The sequence below is a fragment of the Thrips palmi genome, unplaced genomic scaffold (genome assembly GCF_012932325.1).
Source record: "Thrips palmi isolate BJ-2018 unplaced genomic scaffold, TpBJ-2018v1 HiC_scaffold_18, whole genome shotgun sequence".
Taxonomy (NCBI): domain Eukaryota; kingdom Metazoa; phylum Arthropoda; class Insecta; order Thysanoptera; family Thripidae; genus Thrips; species Thrips palmi.
In genome coordinates, this window is record NW_023144627.1 from 5,533,443 (window position 1) to 5,554,874 (window position 21,432).

The 21,432-nt window shown below is 56.8% G+C and overlaps 2 protein-coding genes across 2 annotated transcripts in view; one reads left to right on the plus strand and one right to left on the minus strand.

Moving 5' to 3' along the window:
• Positions 1–1,365: 1,365 nt before the first annotated feature.
• LOC117645230 (phenoloxidase 2-like) lies at positions 1,366–7,489 on the plus strand. Its single transcript, XM_034385276.1, has 12 exons — positions 1,366–1,626; positions 1,892–2,102; positions 2,673–2,899; positions 3,214–3,416; positions 3,714–3,861; positions 4,195–4,275; positions 4,723–4,890; positions 5,299–5,427; positions 5,687–5,878; positions 6,210–6,348; positions 6,666–6,883; positions 7,206–7,489. Exons 1-12 carry the CDS (start codon positions 1,381–1,383, stop codon positions 7,455–7,457), a joined length of 2,214 nt encoding a protein of 737 aa, XP_034241167.1. The 5' UTR covers positions 1,366–1,380; the 3' UTR covers positions 7,458–7,489.
• Positions 7,490–7,569: 80 nt separating this feature from the next.
• LOC117645231 (PDZ domain-containing RING finger protein 4) overlaps positions 7,570–21,432 on the minus strand; it is a 72,626-nt gene continuing 58,763 nt past the window's right edge. Inside the window, exons 3-11 of the mRNA XM_034385277.1 lie at positions 12,088–12,408; positions 11,617–11,787; positions 11,185–11,283; positions 10,898–11,012; positions 10,294–10,561; positions 9,688–9,988; positions 9,234–9,377; positions 8,629–8,982; positions 7,570–8,390 (exon numbers count right to left, since the gene is read on the minus strand). Of these exons, the coding sequence (XP_034241168.1) occupies positions 8,082–8,390; positions 8,629–8,982; positions 9,234–9,377; positions 9,688–9,988; positions 10,294–10,561; positions 10,898–11,012; positions 11,185–11,283; positions 11,617–11,787; positions 12,088–12,408 (2,082 nt within the window). The 3' untranslated portion in view covers positions 7,570–8,081. The remainder of the gene's footprint in view (positions 8,391–8,628; positions 8,983–9,233; positions 9,378–9,687; positions 9,989–10,293; positions 10,562–10,897; positions 11,013–11,184; positions 11,284–11,616; positions 11,788–12,087; positions 12,409–21,432) is intronic.

Consider the following 21,432-nt stretch of genomic DNA (forward strand, 5'->3'; position numbering starts at 1 on the left):
GGCGCGAGAAGTGTTTAACTTACATAGGAACTTTTTCCCGGTTTTTGCTTAACTTTTAAAAAATTCCCTGGTATTTCCCGCATTTCCCGGCTCTATTTTTTGTTCCCGGTTAATTCCCGGTTTTCCAGGTTTTCCCGATCCTGTGGTCACCCTGCGCAAACGAAGCTTCGAGAACGTGGCTTTGATCTTTACTACGCCGTAGGTAAAACACGAGTACAGAGTGAAGTCTGTGATTTCCGTTCGATTCAAATCGAGGGGGTATGCACTATCAAAATCGGTGACCGGACTATTGTGCTATCACGCGCTATTTTGTCTCAAAATAATAAATACTATTTAGCTAAAATCACTCCGGGACACGCCAAAACACCACAGCTATATCAAGTTAAGAAAGGAGAAGGTTTTGAGCCAGCGCTGGCGCTGGCGCTGGAAGGTGAGGGGCAGGGAGGCGGTCGCGCTCAAGCTGGCTTAAGCCAGACGCAGCGATACCCCTCCCTGCCCCTCACCTTCCAGCGCCAGCGCCAGCGCTGGCTCAAAACCTTCTCTTTCCTTAACTTGATATAGCTCACAAAAATAGGTGAAAGTTGTATTATTTCAGCTATTACGCTACTAAAACGCGTACTATGACGCTTCCTTACGACCCTACTATAACGCCGAGTGCATACCCCCTTGACTTCGAGAGCAAAGTCTTCCAGCGTAGTTGTAAGCTTGAAGCGCACACTACTCCACTTCAGTTTTACCAATTCATTGCTTTGAGTTGGAGGGCGCAGCGTCAGTGGCTGGTCCTCGAGGGGTCGCAAACCCGCATATAACTTCGTACACGCAGATTACTTCGAGGATTACTCGTATACTGTCGTTAAAAATTCATAAATATTACCAAATGAACTTAGGTAGCAAGAAAAATCAGCCAAAAGTCGCGTACAGACTACTCGGTATTACGCGGTATTACGGGGTCATAACACGTGTAACGCCTTTAAATGCCTTAAAATGCCAAAATTTGGCACGTTTGCCCCAAAAATGGAATTAAGGTCACGTTTAATACGCGTACACGGTTTTTGTGTACGGGGTATTACGCGAATGTTCACCCCCTCGCGTTACCACACATTACAGTATTCATTCCATCGTACATGCGCGATGTGCGTGCACGACCCTCCGCTGCAGCTGCAGCCGTGGCGCTAGAAGGCGCATGCATGGAGGCCCCTTTACTGCAGGATTACAGGGAGTAGCCCGGATCGAACAGTCATGCCCTGACTCGCGAGGAGCGACCGACGCACCTGTGAATTATCTGGCGAATCTGCAGGGCTGGGCGACACCGCGACGCTCCCATAAAAGCGGCGTCCGCTCCTCGAGGGGGCAGTTGCAGCAGCTCGCCAGGCGCGCACCATGAAGGCACAGCTCGTCGTCCTGGCCGCGGCCCTGGCCCTGGCGGCGTGCGCCGCCACCAAGCCCAAGCCCGCCGTCGTGAACCCCAACAAGGGCCAGTTGGCCGCCCCCCACAGGCTAGGGGCCGACAACGTGAACGTGGCCGGGGCCGACTTGCTGTACTTGTTCGACAGGCCGCCGGAACCAGTCTTCACGCTCCGCGGAGTCAACCGCGACGTCGCCTACGATGTCCCTGAGCAGTACTTGGTGAGGGCGCGGGTTCAAACCCCAGTAAAAGCAATCCTTTTTTCACCTTACTGATATTCTTCAGTTTTTAAAATCTTTTAAAAAGTTTTAAATTTCGTTTTTTTTTTAAGTTTTTATCTTTTTTTTGAAAAGTTTTAAGTTTTTTTTGAAAAGTGAAAATATTTTTTTAAAGATCGTTTCAAAATTTTCATTTAAAAAAATTCTCAAAATTCCATATTTTTTTTCAATAATTTCTTAATTTTTTTTATTTAAAATTCCTCCACAGCCTGAGCGCTACAAGCAAGTGGCCGCCGCCATCGCGGCCACGGCGCGCCAGAACGGCGTGCGCCTCATCCCGGTGCCCTACGTGGACCTCACCGAGTACGAGGCGGCCTTCGCCGACGTGGAGGTGGCGCTGCCCTACCGCGACAAGAAGTACTCGCGCGCCGCGCCGCCCCACATCACCATCGCCGTCCGCTTCGAGCACTTTTTCCGCAGTGAGTATCGCATCCCGACGCGACTGCCCCCGGCCGGCCGGGCCAAACTACGCGAAAATGTTCCATCATTCAGTCCGGCTTGGAATCGCATTTTATCGCGGCGCAATTCCGTGGACTTGAGACTAGAGTGCGACGCGACTGAGCCCCGAACACACCTGGTTCAATCAACCGTACGAGTGTGCTCTATACGTACTCTATCTCAAGTGCACTACACATGGTGGACATGAGCTCATTCAGAGCTCCTATCCTTTTCCAAACAATGCCCCGTACACCTCGGAGTGGACCGGAATACCGGTGGAGGCGCTCAAAATTCCAGACGCGTTTTGAGCTCCAGAGTCGCTAAATGGGACTAGAACCGAACTTGTGTCCCCATCAACGGATTCCTCGTGCGAAGAGCAATCCATTGGTGGGGTCACACGTTCGGTTCGAGTCCCATTTAGCGACTCTGGAGCTCAAAGCGCGTACCGAATTTTGGCCGCCTCCTTATGAGCCACTGCGCACCCTAAGCGCCCCCTACCGCGAAAAAAAAATAGTGCCCCTGCCTGTACTCGAACCCGGTCCCTGTCGCAGACACCACCTCCAACGGCGAGCTGCTGGCGCGTGCCGTGTGGGCCCGCCTGCGCTACCACCCCGAGGTCGTCCTGGACGGGCTGCGCGCCAACCTGGTGCGCAAGTCCGGGGCGCAGCAGGGCGTGCAGATGCCCGAGGTCACGCAGTACCACCCGGAGATGTTCATCGATGACAAGTGGTTCTCCAAGGTCGAGGAGGAGATGTACATCGTCCCCGACGGCCAGCGGGTACGTTCAGCATCGACTTTTCGCCTAATGTGTTCCCATTGTTCGGAGCTGACGCGCTGGCGCGCAGTGTGCCAGACGGCCGGTGGAGGCGGCTGAAACTCTAGACGCGTTTTGAGCTCCAAAGCCGCTAAATGGGACTCGAACCGAACGTGTGACCCACCAATGGATTGCTCTCCGAACGAGGAGTCCATTGGTGGAGTCACACGCTCGGTTCGAGTCCTGCTTAGCGTCTCTAGAGCTCATAACCTATCAAGAGTCGTGGCGGCCGGCGCCGGTCTCCGGTTCCACTGAGTGACGCCACCCTCTTGCTGCAGGTGGTGATCCCCGTCCTGAGGAACGAGACGCAGACGGACACCGCCGAGGGCAAGATTTGGTACTGGCTGGAGGACACCCACCTGAACGTGTTCCACTGGCGCTGGCACATCAACTACCCGCCCGGCTACGACGACGACGAGTACGTCGACCGGGACCGCCGCGGCGAGCTCTTCGTCTACTTCCACCGGCAGATGCTCGGCAGGTAAGGCCAACCCACAGCGGACCGGCGGAGTCGGCCAAAACTCTAGACGCGTTTTGAGCTCCAGAGTCGCTAAATGGGACTCGAACCGAACGTGTGACCCCACCAACGGATTGCTCTTCGAACCTAACCTAGCACGTTCGGTTCGAATCCCATTTAGCGACTCTAGAGCTCAAAACGCGTCGAGAGTTTTGGCCGCCTCCACTGTGCGGCGTGGCGAGGGGCGACTCGGCGATACCCCTCGCGCGGAGAGCCTCACGCGCGGAGTAGCGTCTGAGTGTTTCACCTTTCGGTTTGCAGACTGAACGCGGAGAGGTTCGCCAACGGCGCGCCGCGCCTGCTGCCCCTGGAGTACAAGGAGCCCGTGGCCGAGGCCTTCTTCCCCCACATGCTGGACCTGCACCAACGCATAGGCTACCCCGCGCGCCAGGCCAACACCTCTCTGCTGGTAAGCGGCCACGCTAGCCACGCGCTCGGGAGTCCCGTCACGCAGCGCGCCGGGAGACCGGAGGACGCGGCCAAAATTCTAGACGCGTTTTGAGCCACTGAGTCACCAAATGGGACTCGAACTGAACGAGTGACCCCACCGACGGATTGCTCTTCGAACGAGGAATCCATTGGTGGGGTCACACGTCCGGTTTGAGTTGTGCTTAGCGACTTTGGAGCTCAAAACACGTCGAGAATTTTGGCCGCCTCCACCGGTCTTCTGGCCCACTGTGCGTCTTGCCCCTGGGCAGTCGCCGAAAACGACCACCAACTTAACCCACTCGTTGGTCCGCAGCCCCAAGAGACATCCATCGCCCAACTTGACACGTGGCACGACCGCTACCGGCAGGTGCTGGATCAAGGCTACTTCGTGACGGTGAGTATTTCGACATTTTCGAAAACTACACTCTAAATGTAGGGTGCCCAGAAACTGGGCGCCTTTGTCGCCTGCCCCACTTTTTAGGGTGCCAAATGTCGCCCAGTTTCTGGGCACCTTTGTCGCCCAGTCTCGGGGTGGACTAATCATGCAGTAACCGGCCTTCTCCCATGATAGAGCATGCACAGGTGTCTAGTTCCTGGGCGACTAAGGTGCCCAGATTCTGGGCACCTTTGGCACCTTAGTCGCTGCTGAGCCATGGGTGAAGGCAGGTTCCTTAATGGTTTGTCCACCCCAAGACTAGGCGACAAAGGTGCCCAGAAACTGGGCGACATTTGGCACTTTAAAAAGTGGGTTAGGCGTCAAAGGCGCCCAGTTTCTGGACACCCTACGTAGTGTACTTGAACCTAACGCAACCTGGAGTGACAATGCTGACCCTTCGCGCAGCCCGAGGGCAACCAGATCGAGCTGGTGGGCATCAAGGGCCTCGACACGGTGGCCAACGCCCTGGAGGCCAACGCGCTGCTGTCGCCCAACCTGGACTTCTACGGCACCATCCACAACCAGCTGCACGGCGTCATGGGCAACGCGCACGACCCGCTCAGCCAGAACTTCGTGAGTGAGAGAGAGAGGAGGTGGTGTCTCACAGTGGGCCAGACAGAAGACCGGCGCCGTCGGCAAAACCTCTAGACGCGGTTTGAGCTGCAGCGTCGCTAAGCAGGACTCGAACCGGACGTGCGACCCCACCAATGGATTCCTCGCTCGGAGAGCAATCCATTGGTGGGGTCACACGCTCGGTTTCAGTCCCATTCAGCGACTCTGGAGCTCAAAACGCGTCCGGGACTTTGGCCGCCCGCTGACTCAGCCCGGCGTGCGGCCGGCCCGTCGCGTGCCGGTGTGTTGCGGGCAGGCTATCCGCCACTTCGCGGGCGCTTCGCTCGGCGTCGCCACCCCGACTAGCAACTTCTAGTGTACGCACAGCGACAAGTGAAACGAATCTGTAAATCTCAATCGGTTGCGCAGGAGCCCATTTCCACCATGTCGGTGCTGCTGACGGTCCGCGATATCGGCTTCTACCGCCTGCACTTGCACATGGACGACCTGTACGAGGAGTACAAGACCAAGTACCTGCAGCCCTACGAGAAGAACGAGGTACGGGGGGCCCGTTTCACAGTGCGCCAGAAGACCGGTGGAGGCGGACACAACTCTTGAACGCGTTTCGAGCTCCAGAGTCGCTAAACAGGACTCGAACCGGACGTGTGACCCCACCAATGGATTCCTCGTTCGGAGTGCAGTCCATTGGTGGGGTCACACGTTCGGTTCGAGTCCCATTTAAGCGACTGTGGAGCTCGTCTGATTTACCTCTGAGCGTTTCCCCGGCATCTGCTTACGCCTCCGCTCGTCCCCGCAGCTGACGTGGGACTACGTGACCGTGACGGGCGTGTCCGTGACGTCCGACGTCACCAAGACCGTCAACGAGCTCCACACCTTCTGGCAGGAGTCCGACCTGGACCTGAGCCTGGGGCTGGCCTACACCCCCACCGGCAGGGTCTACGGCCGCTTCAGGCATCTGCAGCACGAGCGCTTCACCTACCAGATCCAGGTAAAAGTGGTCAACATCCCGTCATGAACATCAAGGGAAAACAACTAAAAAAAATAATTGTGCACCAAAGTTTATGGACAATCTTGAATTTTAACCAAATTTATTCAAAATTAATGAAATTTAGTCGAAATTCATAGAAATTCTTCAAAAACTAGTGAAATTTATACCGAAATTCAGATATATTAGGCCCTCTTTTTACTGAAATTCATTCAAAATTCAATTGGAATTATCAACTTTGTACTCTTAAATTCTAAGTTACTTCCCCTTGATAAAAACAAAAGAAAATAAAAATTGGAAGGGATGAGGCATTAACCTCGAGGGAACGCCACAGGTCACGAACACGGACCTGCAAGAGCGCAGCGGCCTGGTGAGGTTGTTTCTGCTGATGGTGTCCGACGAGAACGGCCACGACCTGGACCTCTCCTTCGTGCAGCGCTTCGCCATCGAGATGGACCGCTTCGAAGTAGCCCGTAAGTCTCCGGGCGGGTGACACACTGCACAGTGGGCCAGAAGACCGGTGGAGGCCGCTAAAAACCCCGGACGTGTTTTGAGCTCCAGCGTCGCTAAATGGGACCCGAGCCGAGCGTGTGACCCCACCAATGGATTGCTCTCCGAACGAGGAATCCATAGGTGGGGTCACACGTTCGGTTCGAGTCCCATTTAGCGACTCTGGAGCTCAAAACGCGTCCGGGGTTTTTAGCGGCCTCCACCGGTCTTCTCGCCGGCACACTTTGCACTGGTGGCGGTCTTCGGGGCCGTGACTGCACTGTCGGTTCCCTTTTCACAGTGGCGCCCGGCGAGAACAACATCGTCCGCGAGTCGACGGCCACGCCGGTGACGCTGGACCAGGACGCCATCTACTCGACGCAGTCCACGCTCTTCAACGCGCGCCGCGTCAACCAGTGTCGCTGCGGCTGGCCGCAGACCCTGCTCATCCCCAGGGGCAACGAGACCGGCATCACCTACAAGCTGTTCGCCATGGTCACCGACTACTCCCAGGACAGGGTAAGCGCCGAGGCGGCGCCACAGTGGATTTGCCAGAAGACCGGTGGAGGCGGCCAAAGTCCCAGACGCGTTTTGAGCTCCAGAGTCGCTAAATGGGACTCGAACCGAACGTGTGACCACCAACGGATCCCTCGTTCGGAGAGCAATCCGTTGGTGGAGTCAAATGTTCATTCCGAGTTCCATTTAGCGACCCTGGAGCTAAAAACACGTCCGGAAATTTGACGGTCTCCACCGGTCTTCTGGTCCACTGTGCGACAGTTCAAAAGTCAGCCCGAAAAAAAAAGTTGATGGGTATTTGAACTTGTGACCTGTGCCTTTGCAGGCCCCTGCTTCCGCCGACGAGATCTGCCACGACGGCTGGTCCTTCTGCGGCGTTCCGGGAAGCACCTACTACCCCGACAAGCGGGCCATGGGCTACCCCTTCGACCGCGCCTTCCCCGCCGGCACCACCCTGGACTCGTTCCTCACGCAGAGCATGGCCGTCCAGGACATCGTCATCAAGTTCGACGACTCCCGCGTCGACCCGCCGTCCGCGCTGCTCCCCGGGGCCATCTCCACCTCCTGGATGCCTTGAAGTTTTCCAAAATAAAACCACAAACACAGCAATGAATCGGCTCTTCGCTCTAAAACTCGGTCAACAAAGCCTAAATGTTTTGTACTTTTATACGTGAAAAATAACAAACTTATTTATCTGATCGAGGTTTATTCTTTTCCATGTAATGAACGTGGTAACATTTTTCACCAAACAAAGAGTAATTTAAATTACATTTCTAATGACATAGAGCACTTTCTGGCACAACTACATACTACGCAGGACATTACCCCATCAAAAATTGTACAAAATAACTTCATCACTAAAACAGAACACCTTCCCTCTCTTACAATAATATATCATAAGGCTGAAACATAATCAAGTACATACTTAGTTGACTTTTTGAATCACAATAATCTTATTCCTCTAGGAAATTAAATTTCACAAATCAAGACCAAAGTTCAAAACAGAAGACCGCTTTGCAAACGATGGACAAACTGAACATACATCATGACTTGGAAAGGAGGAATGTTACGATACAGAGGTAATGAAACTTAGTCTTACACAAAAACAAAAAATGGAACATGGGACAGCCCTGAATCTATCCGAGAAATTAAATGACATGGACCGCTAAGAGACCGGTAGAGGTCAGCTAGAACACAATTATCACACTGTCGTTACGGACAAGAGCCCCAGCATCTTGGCGTTGACTGTGGCCCGGCTGCCCTGGGCCAGCAGCTCCTGCACTGTCTTGAAGTCGTCGACGTTGCTCAGGTTGCTCTTCTTCCTCGCCGTCTTCTTGTGGCCGGGCTGCTGGGCGTGCTGGGGGTCCGCCGCGGCGCCCTGGCGACGCGCGCCGTCCTCCTCGACGTGCAGGCTCTGCTTGGGCTGCTCCAGCGCGTCCAGCGTCACCTGCTGCTGCCTTCTCCGGCGCACGTGCTGCTTGCGCTCCGCCTTGGTCCAGTACCGCCCCATCTGCAGGCAGAGCGACAAGTCAGGCGGCGCACAGTGGGCCAGAAGACCGGTGGAGGCGGCCAAACTCGCGGACGCGTTTTGAGCTCCAGAGTCGCTAAATGGGACCCGAACAGGACGTGTGACCCCACCAATGGATTGCTCTCCCAACGTGGAATCCATTGGTGGGGTCACGAGCTTGGTTCGAGTCCAGTTGAGCGACTCTGGAGCTCAAACCGCGAGGATCCCGCGCGGCCCGTACCTTGAGCTCGGACGCGGTGTCGTCCTCGGTGGAGAAGCCAGCGCGCTCGTCGCGGAGCTGGGCGGCGCGGTCCCGCAGCGCCTCCCGGATCACCCTGGTCCTGACGGGCCTCCTGGTGATGTACCGCGACCCGTCGGCGCGCCGCTTCACCTTCCACTCCATCTTGGCGTCGCTGGGCGCGGGCGCGGCGGGGACGGGCGGCGGCGGCGGCGGGAACGGGCACACTGGAGGCTGCGGGAACGTCAAGCCCCGGTGCCTGCTCGCCGACGACGGCGAGGGTAGCGGCAGCGGCGGCCGGCTGCTGGACGTCGGCGTCGTCTGCCGGAGGCTCTGGCGGAACAGCTCCTGCTGCACCTGTGCACCGTCATGGAGGTCAGCGGCTAGGTTCAAACAGTGCACAGTGGGCCAGAAGAGGCGGCTGAAGTCCCGGACGCGTTTAGAGCTCCAGAGTCGCTAAGTGGGACTCGAACCGAACGTGTGACCCCACCAATGGATTGCTCTCCGAACGAGGAATCCATTGGTGGGGTCACACGTTCGGTTCGAGTCCCATTTAGCGACTCTGGAGCTCTGCACGCGTCTTTGGGCCGCCTCCACGCGTTCCATACCTCGATGGTGTGCTGCAGGTTGGCGGCGTTGGTGTACATGGTGGAGCACGGCCCGGAGGAGGAGCCGCCCGACTGCCTCCCGGACGGCGAGGCCTGCGACGCGGCCGTGGGACCCAGCCTCAGCGTCGCCCTGTCCTCGCGGCCCTGCGGGAGGAGAGTTCAGGTTGGTGGGAACGAGGTGCAGGTTGGCGGCGAGATTCGCCAGGCGGGCCAGGATCAGTGGGGCAGAAGACCGGTGGAGGCGGCCTAGACTCTAGACGCGTTTTAAGCTCCAGAGTCGCTAAATGGGACTCGAACCGAACGTGTGACCCCACTAATGGATTGCCCTGCTAACTAGGAATCCATTGGTGGGGTCACACGTTTGGTTCTAGTCTCATTTGGCGACTCTAGAGCTCAAAACGCGTGTAGACTTTTGGCCGCCAGCGCCGACTTAACCTCGGTGACAACGACTCACGTTTCTCAGCTGCAGCGTGAGCAGGGGCCGTGGGGGCTGCCCGTTGACCACGTTGGTGTACTCCGCGGTGGGCTCGTAGGGCTCGCAGTAGATGTGCTCGGAGTCCGACTCGGGGATGGTCTCGTAGATGTGCTCGCTGCTGGGCGCGCGCAGCGGGTGCGCGGCCACGCCGGGGAGGGAGCCTGGCAAGGACCGCGTCGTGGACCGCGACCCCGGGGGACCGCCGTTGGCGGCACCTGTCGGCGGCAGCGTCCGCTGCGACCTCCTGGAGGCCACCGCGGAGCCGGGCGGCGCGGGGGCACTGGGGGAAGAGTAGGGCGTTAGAGATAGTACGTGTTAGGGGCTACAGTGGGCCAGAAGACCAGTGGAGGCTGTCAAAATCCCGGATGCGTTTTGAGCTCCAGAGTCGCTACACAAGAGTCGAACCGAGCGTGTGACCCCACCAATGGATTGCAGTCCGAACGAGGAATCCATTGGTGGTGTCACACGCTCGGTTCGACTCTTGTGTAGCGACTCTGGAGCTCAAAACGCGTCTGCGGTTAAGGCCGCCGGTGCCGGTCTTCTGGCCCACTGTGAGACAGAGCGACGAAGTCGCTGGGAACTCACTTGTTGCTGTCGTCGCCGGCCGGCCGCTTGGACGACTCTTTTCTCCTGACCGAGGCGGACGTCGGCGTGCCCGAGGGCGGCCCGTTGGCCGGGGCCTTGGCGACCACGCCGGGCGCGGCGGCCGGCTGCACGTTGATGTAGGCCGTGGTGGCGGTGGTGTCCGAGCAGTCCGAGCGTCTGTCCGTCGACGTGTCCGACCGCCTGTCTGTCGAGCCGTCCGAGCGCCGGTCGCTGGACCCGTCCGAACGCCTGTCCGTCGAGCCGTCGTCTGCGGGGGAAACGGGAAAATAACAATTATGTCCTCAAAGCTCAAAACACACTTTAGATTTCCACTTTAATTTGTTAACATTTTTTTGGCGGCTTACAGTGGGCCAGAAGACTGGCGGAGGCGGCCAAAACTCTCGACGCGTTTTGAGCTCCAGAGTCGCTAAACAGGACTCGAACCGAGCGCGTGACCCCACCAATGGATTCCTCGTTCGGAGAGCAATCCATTGGTGGGGTCACACGTTCGGTTCGAGTCCCATTCAGCGGCTCTGGAGCTGAAAACGCGTCCACAGTTTTGGCTGTCTCCACCGGTCTTCTGGCCCACTGTGCGCTGGCTCACCTGGAGTGTCCCTGCCCGAGTGGAACTGCTTGGCGTGGGTGGGCGTTCTGGGCTTGATGGGCTTCCCGCACGAGGGTCGCGGACAGGACTCGAGCTCCTCGTCGTCGGGCTCGTCCTGGAACGCAACGCAATCAATTTACCATCTCCATCAGAAAATAATATCAATTTAATTTTTTTTCATGCTTTTTTTTCCTTTTTCCATTGAATTTTAAACTTATGTACGGATTCTATACAAGAGACAGCTTGGCTAAGCCTTGGCGGGCGTTTTTTTTTAGGTAGCAGCTTACCTCCGAGAAATATCGGCTGACGAGGAGGGTGATGGAGTTGGCTGGACTGTTGAACATGTGCTCGGCCAGCTCCCTGGTGGTCACGTCCTCGCCGTTCACCTGGAGGAGGAAGGAGAGCATTCTCACGTCAAAAGCGAGCCAAATGGGAGCGGAGGAGTGCCTCAAAGATGCTACGATGCACCAGTGCCGAAAGGGTTGCCAAGCTCAGCCTGGCTACTCGGCAACACCTTGGCTTCGCTGTCGAGCAGTTGCCTGGTAGGCAGGCTGAGGTTGGCAACCCTTTTGACACTGATGCATCGTGGGATTTTTTTTGTCGCTACCAATGTGGCAGCACTGTGAGGGGCGAGGGCCACCCACCTGCTGGTGGCTATTGTAGGCATTGTCTATCTATCAGTATGTCTGTCTGTCTGTCTGTCTGTCTGTCTGTCTCACCTGCAGGATCTGGTCGCCGCGCTGCAGACGGCCGTCGCGGCCCGCCAGGCTGCTGGGCTCCACGGCCGCGATGTACACCTCGGTGTCCAGGTCGTCCGAGCCCGAGCTGCAGGAGCAGGACAGCGTGATGCCCAGGGTCTCCTCCACCTCGCTGCGCACCAGCGTCACCTCCTGCACACCGTAAAACATCGTCAGTTTTGAACTTTCGAAACAAGTGCACAGTGGGCCAGCAGACCGGTGGAGGCGGTCAAAACTGAAGACGCGTTTTGAGCTCCAGAGTCGCTGAATGGGACTCGAACCGAACGTGTTACCCCACCAATGGATTGGTTTCCGAACGAGGAATCCATTGGTGGAGTCACACTTTCGGTTAGAGTCCTGTTTAGCGACTCTGGAGCTCAAAACGCGTCAAGAGGTTTTGCCGCCTCCACCGGTCTGCTGACTCCGTGTGCGGTGCAAACAGTGCAGCCTCACCTCCAGGTCGATGTCCTGCTCCAGGATGTCGTGGAGGCTGCGCTCCGGCGCGCCGTCGGCGTCCTCGGCGGCCCAGTCGGACCACAGGTCGTCGGTCTGCACCTCCACGGAGGCGGTGGCGTAGGCCGCCACCGTGGCGGAGGGCGTCGTCGGGGTGGCCGTCGTCCCGGACGTCGTCCCGGACGGCGAGGGCGGCGACGAGGCCGCGGCCGGCGGCGGCGTGCCCGCCAGCTTCATGCGCTTCAGCGTCACCACCAGGGGGTCGTCCGAGGCGCGCAGCGCCCGGGCCGCCTCGTGCGGGGACACGTCCCGCCCGTTCACCTGCAACGCAACGTCACTGCTAAGAACCAGACAGAGACGTATTCCGCAGCCTGCGTCCATACTGCTCACAGCTCTCGGTACATCTGAAAGCACTTTTTCAATGTGAGACACATGTTCTCGGTTTCAGAACTCATATTGGGCACAATACTACACACCGGTCAGTTCAAGTGTCTGGGAAAATTTCTGTCTGAATTTTCAGATTGTTTAAATGACAGTGGTGGCCGAGCAGCTGCCGAACGAACCAAATTGGTAACGCACTTAAAAATATGTGAAAAAGTAGAAAGTATATTCGAGTTAACTCTGCTTTTTCATTTTTTTGTGCTTTTGTTTTGCTTCAGTGCATTAGCTTCGCTACAAATCTCCCCGCAACGAGCGTACAGCGAGCGCATCGGGCGCATCTTTTGGTCCTCTCTCCTCTCTCTCTCTGTCCCTCATATTGGCTGTGTGAGACAGAGAGAGAGAGAGAGAGAGAGAGAGAGAGAGAGAGAGAGAGAGAGAGAGAGAGAGAGAGAGAGAGAGAGAGGGGGGGGGGGGGGGGTGCTGGTGCGCTTTATCATCATTATGCAGATTTGCGGAGCCCCCTCATTACCCCCACCACCGCCCCTCCCCCCACTCCCCTCCCCGCGATTAAAAATGCCAATTAGGTGGGGGAAAAGAAGCTGGCAGGAAACCAGGAGTCGCGGAATATTGGCCGCGCTTCCGTCCGACAGTGTAGTAGTGGTGTCGAGTACACTCTAAATGCATTTCTTACGGTGAAAACGCTAAACCAACATATTATGACGGAGATTATCAAAAGAACTTGGTAAAATATCTATAGGATGCAGTAAATTTGTAAAGGGCAGAAAAAAAGTCAGCTGTACCACCATAATGTAGATAAATTTCACCATAACAAGGACCAGGACCAGTTTCACTACGAGCTCGTGTGTACTGCCCTCAAGGGGGCCGCTCTGAGTCACGTGTAAACCATGACACACAATTCCGCCCTGCTTACTTTTTAGAGTGTGGGAAAAACTATATTTTTAGCGTGACGCGATCAAGCAATGGGTGGATGGTGGTGGTGAGGGTGGGATTTTCGACAGGGCATTTACGGACGCTCCCTCACACCCGAATCACGCGCCAGCAGTGCTCTGAGGGGGGAGAGAGAGAGAGAGAGAGAGAGAGAGAGAGAGGGAGAGAGAGTGAGAGAGAGAGTTAGAGAGAGAGAGAGGGAGAGGGTGACAGAGAGAGAGAGAGAGGCATCGTTCATAATTGCCATTCGACGCGTCCCCTTCCCGGCACAAGTGCGCTAACAGCGGGCAGGCCGAGGGCCTTGCCGAGGGCGAGCCGGGCCGCGGAAACGACCACGTCTTGGCCGCTCGGCCTAAGGAAGACAAACAACGCGCACGCTTCCGAAACGCGACACTGCCAAGAAATGTAAAATGAAATGCAATATCAAGTGTTGAATTCCGCGTGGGGAATGGAGGGCAGTGACGCCATCTCGGAGGCGGCCGAACCATAAGTCTCCTTTTCCCGAGCGTTTCCGACGCGCGACGCGCACTTTGCACAGTTCACTAGCGGCGGGGCACAGTGGGCCAGAAGACCGGTGGAGGCGGCCAAAACTCTAGAAGCGTTTTGGGCTCCAGAGTCGCTAAATGGGACTCGAACCGAACGTGTGACCCCACCAATGGATTGCTTTCCTAACGAGGAATCCATTGGTGGGGTCACACGTTCGGTTCGAGACCTGTTTAGCGACTCTGGAGCTCAAAGCGCGTCCGGAGCTGTGTCCGCCTCCACCGATCTTCTAGCCCACTGTGCGGGGCGACGCCGAAAGGGCGGTCGCGTCGTCTCTCTCGCACTCGCGGGGCGGCCCGCGGGGGTGCGAGAGAGACAGAGCGACGGGGCGCGGGCCACGGGGCCACGCGCAGCCACCCGACTCGCTGCATTTTAATTTCCCCCGACAGCGGGGCACGTACGCGAGGGGAGGGGAGGGGGAGGGAAGGGGTGGGGGAGGGCCCCGACGTCACACAAATCTCTCGCTAAATCTTGGGATCACAAACCGACGCCCCCAGTAGCCCCGCTAATACAACACCCTGCCTGCGCCCCACATGCAGAACGCGCGCGCAGACTCACGCACACACACGCATTTATCAAGCCCTGCCCTACACGTGTAAACACATTTTTTTAAAAATGGGTAGCTTTGTTTCTCACGGGATTCGAAACCTGACTACCGAAACGGGAAAACAAGAACGTCATTTTTCATAGGAGTACCGATGACACACAGAGCGGAGGTGGCCAAAACTCTAGACGCGTTTTGAACACCAGAGTCGCTTCACAGGACTCGAACCGAACGTGTGACCCCACCAATGGATTCCTCGTTCAGAGAGCAATCCATTGGTGGGGTCACACGTTCTGTTCGAGTCCAACGCGCGTCCGGGATTTTGACCGCCTTCTGGCCAACTGAATGACAGATTCACAACAATTTATCCGGTTGGCTTTTTGCGGGGCGTGTTGCGTGCTCGCTGACCCGGCAGAGCTATGCCTCGGCGGCGTCGGCCACAGCCGCGGCACCCCGTGCCTCGGCCACCAAAGGCGGGCAAAGTCCCGCGCCGCGTCTCTCTGTCTCTCTCGCACTCGCGGGCGGGGCGCCTCGCAGAATCGGTCTGCTGCAGCGGGCCTCTGCCTCGCGGCGGCAAAAGCAGAGGCTGCAATTAGCAGAGGCCGTCGGGACCGCGGGAAGATGAGCACGCTGCAGTGTGCAAGTGCGTGTGTGTGTGTGGGTGTGTGGGTGTGTGTGTGAGAGAGAGAGAGAGAGAGAGAGAGAGAGAGAGAAGGAGAGAGAGAGAGAGAGAGAGAGAGAAAGAGAGAGAGAGAGAGAAAGAGAGAGAAAGAGAGAGAGAGAGAGAGAAAGAGAGATAGAGGGGGGGGGGGGAAGAGAGAGAGAGAGAGAGTGCAAGTGTGTGTATGTGTGTGAAAAAGCCGCGATCGATGTGGGGAAGGGGTTGAGGGGGGCGGCGGGGGGCTTAGGGGGCTAAAAAGGGCAGCAGCACTGTGGAGGGCCGAAGAGGGGCCGGAGGGGGGCCGCAATAATAATTGTGTTATTTGTCCAGAATTCAAATGACGGCGACGCAGGGCGTAACTGGAGATAACGACGGCACGTCTGGGGACCGTCCGAAAACGGGGTCGCGTCTGGGGACCGCACAGTGGGCCAGAAGACCGGTGGAGGCGGCCCAAACTCTGGACGCGTTTTGAGCTCCAGAGTCGCTAAATGGGACTCGAACCGAACGTGTGACCCCACTGACGGATTGCTCTCCGAACGAGCAATCCATTTGTGGGGTCACACGTTCGCTTCGAGTCACATTTACCGACTCTGGAGCTCAAAATGCGTCTAGAGCTTCGGCCGCCTGCGCCGATCTTCAAGCCCGCTGTGCGTCGCGCAGAGGCGCTGTTCTCGGTTCGCTTCACTGAGAAGTAAGCGGACTGGCGCCTGGAATCCCGTAACAGTAAGAGGATTGGAAAGAGGGGGGGGGGCATGACGCCGTGGTTTTCAAGGGCGCAAGTAGGCAAATTAAATCTCGCCCACATTAGCCTGACTAACGAGGAAAAGCGGCAGATGAGCCTCCCTCCTCTCTCTCTCTCTCTCTCTCTCTCTCGTCCTTGGGGCGTCTCGCAGGAGTGCGAGAGAGACGAGGCGACGACACGACTCTTGGGGCCGCTCGCAGGCGACCTGTGTCGATGAACTTGTTTTTAGATCCACGGTCCTCAAAATGGGCTCGAATCGAACACACGAGGGTACTGGTGGGTTGCTCTCCGAACGAGGAATCCATTGGTGGGGTCACTCGTTTGGTTCGACTCCCATTTAGCGACTCTGGAGCTCGAAACGCGTCAAGAGTTTTGGCCACCTCCACCGGTCTCCTGGCCCACTGTGCTCCCTTTCTGATCCTCCATCAGAGCGGCTTGCTTGTTTCTGAGTCGTTTCCCCTGTTTTCGCAAAGTACATCAGCCATACTCAAAATGTGTCGCCGGCAAACTTTGAGAGCCCCGCGCGGGGCCCGGGCCTCCCCGCCTTGGGGGGGAATCGATCAAGCAGATGGGGCGAGGGCCTCATTATCAGGAAGCATCGACAAAAAGACATTTTACTGTCATCTTTTCCCCGGCGGGGGGCGCCTGTGGCGGAGCCTTCGCCGTGACGGCGAATTTTTCATATGCGCTGTGGGCCAGGCGGCCAAAACCTCCAGCTCCAGAGTCGCTCGTGACTCGAAAGGAACGTGTGACCCCACCAATGGATTGATCTCCGAACGAGGAATCTAGTGTATTGGTGGGGCCACACGTTCGGTTCGAGTCCCATTAAGCGACTCTTGAGCTAATAACGCGTTTAGAGTTTTGGCCGCCTCCACCGGTCGTCTGGCCCACTGTGTGCGGCAGGAGTGACATCGCTACTGAAGCGCTTCAACGCAATGCAGTCAAGCCGACGTCATCTGCACTCCGCGGTCTGTCAAAACCGAACCGTGGCAAGGGGAGGGGGAAGGGGGCGCCGCTGCTGCCTAGCTGACAACAACACAGTCCCCCCCCCTCTCTCCTTCTCTCTCTCTCTCTCTCTCTCTCTCGCTCCCTCTCACACACACGCTCTGTCGCGAGCATTCACTCGTTTTCCACCACGTTTAACCCCCCAGCTGGCGCCCCACCGCTTGGCCCCTCCCACTGCCAAACTCTCCCCTCCAGGACTGCCATGAGGCATATAGTGTTTCCACCCTTTCTTCTCCGCGCCCCGTAATTTCCAATCGTCAGTAGTCAGCATACGTAATCCAGCGCACACTCACAGAGAAAAAAAAAAGCCAAATTGCAAAACTTTGATTAAAATTTCAGTTGAAGAAGTGATTCAATAGCTCTTTTTCAAGAGGTAAAATGACCAGAGTAGCTGGCAAGGCGCCTGCGAGGTTCTTCTCCGCCGGTATAACGTGTCACCCCAGTAAGAACGGCCGTGTCGCGTTTTGCAGTGCAGGCGAGCATGTGTCGTGCCCGAAATGGCATGCGATCATGTGCGGGCTAGCCTTTAATGGTAATGGCAATGCGAAGGTAGGCCGCACGCCACGCAGCCGTGCGTTGCAGCCGAGTCGCCTGCCTGCCCGACGGGCTGAAACTCTGGTCCCGTTTTGAGCTCCAGAGTCGCTAAATAGTACTCGAACTGAACGTGTGACCCCACCAATGGATTGCTCTCCGAACGAGGAATCCATTGGTGGGGTCACACGTTCGGTTCGAGCCCCATTTAGCGACTCTGGAGCTCAAAACGCGTCGAGAGTTTTGGCCGCCTCCGCCGGTCTTCTGGCCCACTGTGCGCCTGCTCGTGGCAGTTGCGAAGCGCTGGCCGCACTGGACACAGCACTGCCAAAAGGGCCGTCCAAAGTCAACAACCTGCTTGTGCAAATGCCTCCCCCTCCCTTTGCCCTCCCACTTTCATTCTGATACACGCCAAAGGGGGGATGTTCATAAAAAGAGCGCAAGTATTGTGCGGGGGCGTCGGGGGTGGGTGCTTGGGTGGGTGTGAGTGCGCTCCTGGCTCTGTCTCTCTCGCACTCGCGGGGCGCCTCGCAGGGGTGCGAGAGAGACAGAGCGACGGAGAGGTTTTGTGCCATCGCCCGCTTGCTGTACGCGCGTGGAATACACACTGGTCGGTCGCCTTAACACCGCTCACATCAAACCCGCAGCGGATCACAGAGTTTGGGGGAACATTGATTTTCTTTTAAAGTTTTTGTTTTTGCGCGTGCCTGTACTTTCGGCGCCACGGTTTTTGAACCGGCCTGTACACGCGCTGATGAAAGAGAGTGGAGTGGCGTCCGTCTGACTACGGCTTCCTCTCGAGGCTCCGCTCGGCTCAGCGCGCCGCCCCCGCAATGCAGTTGGCTCAGGTGTGAAGTCTATCCCGAAGGCACATCGAATACCAACGACGGCAAAAGTGAGGGACGGGGGAAAGGGGGGGGGGGAGATGGGGAGGGGGGGACGCAAAGTGACGGAGAGCGGTATGGGGTGACGATGGAGGCAGCAGCCTGGCAGAAAGGGGGAGAGAGAGAGAGGCGGGCGGATGAAAATTTGCCACATTGTCAAAATACAACACACAACACACACACACACACTGACACCTACACACACAGACACCTACACACACACACACACACCTCTCTCATAGACACACCTACACGCACACACACCTACAGACACACACACACACACAGCGACAAAATGAAACGGATCTCGAAAGGAGAGTCGTCGCCCGCGCGGCGGGTGAATCCGAGGTACACTGCCAGGTGTTGAAAAATTTCTAGGAGCTGTCAAGTGAGCTAGGAGCTAGGAGTGATCCACTCTTTCCTCACGAGGAGGATCCAGACCAGTCAAAAGAACTAAATGAGAAGGTTCTGGATGTTTTTGTTGATTTTACTTTTACATTCTTACAGTGTCGTGTTGCCGCTCCGGCACGCGTCAAAGAGTGCGAGCAAACACACACAAAGCGTCGCAAAGCGTCCATGCCGTTTTTAAGTGTTTAGGAGCTCATGCATGTTAAGCGGCCGAGGCGGTGGCTGCAGTGGCACTGTGGCGGGCCGCGTGCCTCCATTCCGAGTATTACGTCACGCGTTCGCGTTTCGGGGTGAACCTAGAAAAATGGTTTCTGAATTTTTTAATTTTCTTGGTTTTTATTAGAAAAAAAATTTGTAACAGAAGAAAATTTTTCTGCAAACAAGAAAAAAGTTTGGATACAGGAAAATTTTTCTTGAAAAGAAAAAAGAAAAGTTAATTTTTTTTTATCCAAGAAGTCATTTTTTGGGTGTGGGCGCCCCAAGGCCTTTCCAGTGTACCCGCGCTGGAGAGGTCAAAGGGCAAAGAGTGGCAAGCGGCCAAAAAAATGGACGGGCCTTAATCACACGAAAAAGGGAAAGGTCAGCTTCGGGCGATATTTCGGCCACGGTCGGCCAGAAGACCGGTGGAGGCGGTCAAAACTCGAGACACGTTTTTGAGTTCCAGAGTCGCTAAATGGGACTCGAATCGAACGTATGACCACACCAATAGATTGCTCTCCGAACGAGGAATCCATTGGTGCGGTCACACGTTTGATTCTAGTTCAATTTAGCGAAGCTCGAGCTCAAAACGCGTCCGGGATTTTGACCGCCTCCTCCGGTCTTCTGGCCCACTGTCGCGGTTCCTTGCAGCAGCAAAACTTCAGTCTTGATATTTTTTTAGAGCGTGTCAGCTCGACTCACCGACGCCGCACGGCGTGCCTACAGTGCTCTGCCTTACCTGCAACAAGAAAACACGAACCATGAGAAAAACAGGTCAGACGAGGTACTCGTTTTCATCCCTCAAACGAGCGAGAGAAAAAAAGGCCCCTTGCTTGTTCCAGTTTGACCTGGCCTCGCTGTTCGCTATCTTTCCAGGGCATCAAAGATGCGGGGCGGGGCGGACCGCACAGGCAGAAGCGTGATAGGCAAAACACGGTCGCCTCGAGCCTGGTCTTGCCATGCATTTCGCTAACTGAGGAGCCCGGAATTGAGAACCCTGCCGACGAGGCCCGTTGGGATACAGTGGGGCAGAAGACCGGCGGGGGTGGTCAAAATGCTAGGCGCGTTTTGAGCTCCAGAGTCGCTAAATGGGACTCGAACCGAACGTGTGACCCCGCAAATGGATTCCTCGTTCGGAGAGCAATCCATTGGTGGGGTCACACGTTCGGTTCGAGTCCCATTTAGCGACTTGGTTCGAGTCCCTCTTGGCGACGCTTGAGCTCCAAACGCGTCCGGGATTTTTTGACCGCCTGCACCGCTCTTCTGACCCACTGTGCGTAGGACCTCTCGGTCACCTTTCTCCGCGCTTTTTTCCGGCCGACTGCCCCCTCCCCCTTCCCCTCGCAGCGCGGTTCGGAACAACAGAGACGAATATGAAAGTAGCGCTTAGCTCTAATCCCCCACCCCCTCCCCTCCCGGACGCCGAGGCAGGCCGAAGGGAACCCTTGCCGAGGTCACAGGCTGGAGCAACGGAGAACGAGACAGAGAATAGAAAGACGTTGGAGAGACGCGACTGACGTGGCTACTGCTCCAGTCCCATTTTGAGGGAATGAACCCCCGGCCCTTCTCCCTGACAGTGGCCTCTCTCTTCCAAGACTGGCGCCCCCAAACCACGACGCTATGACTACGCTTACCCCCGCAAACTACCCGCCACTTGGAATTACCCGCCCACTGCCCAAAATACCCTCAAACCACCCTTGTTACTCAGTTACCCGCCCTCCGCTCGGACTAACCTCCCCCTCCAGTGCCGCACAGTGGGCCAGAAGACCGGTGGAGGCGGGCTAAATTCTAGACGCGGTTTGAACTCCAGAGTCGCTGAACTGGACTCGAAGCGAACGTGTGACCCCACCAATGGATTCCTCGTTCGGAGAGCAATCCATTGGTGGGGTCACACGCTCGGTTCGAATCCCATTTAGCGACTCGGGAGCTCAAAACGCGTCTAGAGTTTTGGCCGCCTCCGCCGGTCTTCTGGCCCACTGTGTACCGCTGTGCGCTTGCTTTCAGACTGAAAAACGGGCGTCTTTCGGGTTGTGTGGGGCTCAGTGCATGCCGGCAAAATGAGTGGACGGTTATGTGCCGCCCCCGCCCCCTCCAGACGATTTCGCCCCCAGCCCCCGCCCCCACCCCCGCCGCCCTCCAGAGCGGCGCCACCCCAATAAAAGTTTATGACAGCAAGACGCTTTGTTGGGGCGAGCGAGAGGCGCGGTGCGTCGCGGTGCAGTCAAGGGGGAAGCTGATCAAGGTGTCGTCACGCCACTCGCGGGGGACTCGCGAGGCGAAGGCAAAACCCGACCCGCGTGGCGAGGGAGGACCCACGCGTCAATCCACGCCAACGCTGCCGAACCTCGTCACTCTCTCTCTCTCTCTCTGTCCCCCCCTCTCTCTCTGCCCAAGGCAGACAGCCGTCGGACGAACAACACCCCTTTTTTTGGCGCATGCAAAATTCAGGTGCCGGTTGGACACGGTGGCGGCGTTTCGCAAGCGCTCTCACCGTGCTAAA

What these genes read in the sequence shown, in the direction of transcription:
- LOC117645230 (XM_034385276.1), top strand. Translation starts at nt 1,381, where the DNA reads ATGAAGGCACAGCTCGTCGTCCTGGCCGCGGCCCTGGCCCTGGCGGCG. An exon ending in CTTCGAGCACTTTTTCCGCA is followed by an intron (nt 2,103 to 2,672) that starts GTGAGTATCGCA and finishes TCCCTGTCGCAG; the next exon opens with ACACCACCTCCAACGGCGAG. An exon ending in TCGTCCCCGACGGCCAGCGG is followed by an intron (nt 2,900 to 3,213) that starts GTACGTTCAGCA and finishes CTCTTGCTGCAG; the next exon opens with GTGGTGATCCCCGTCCTGAG.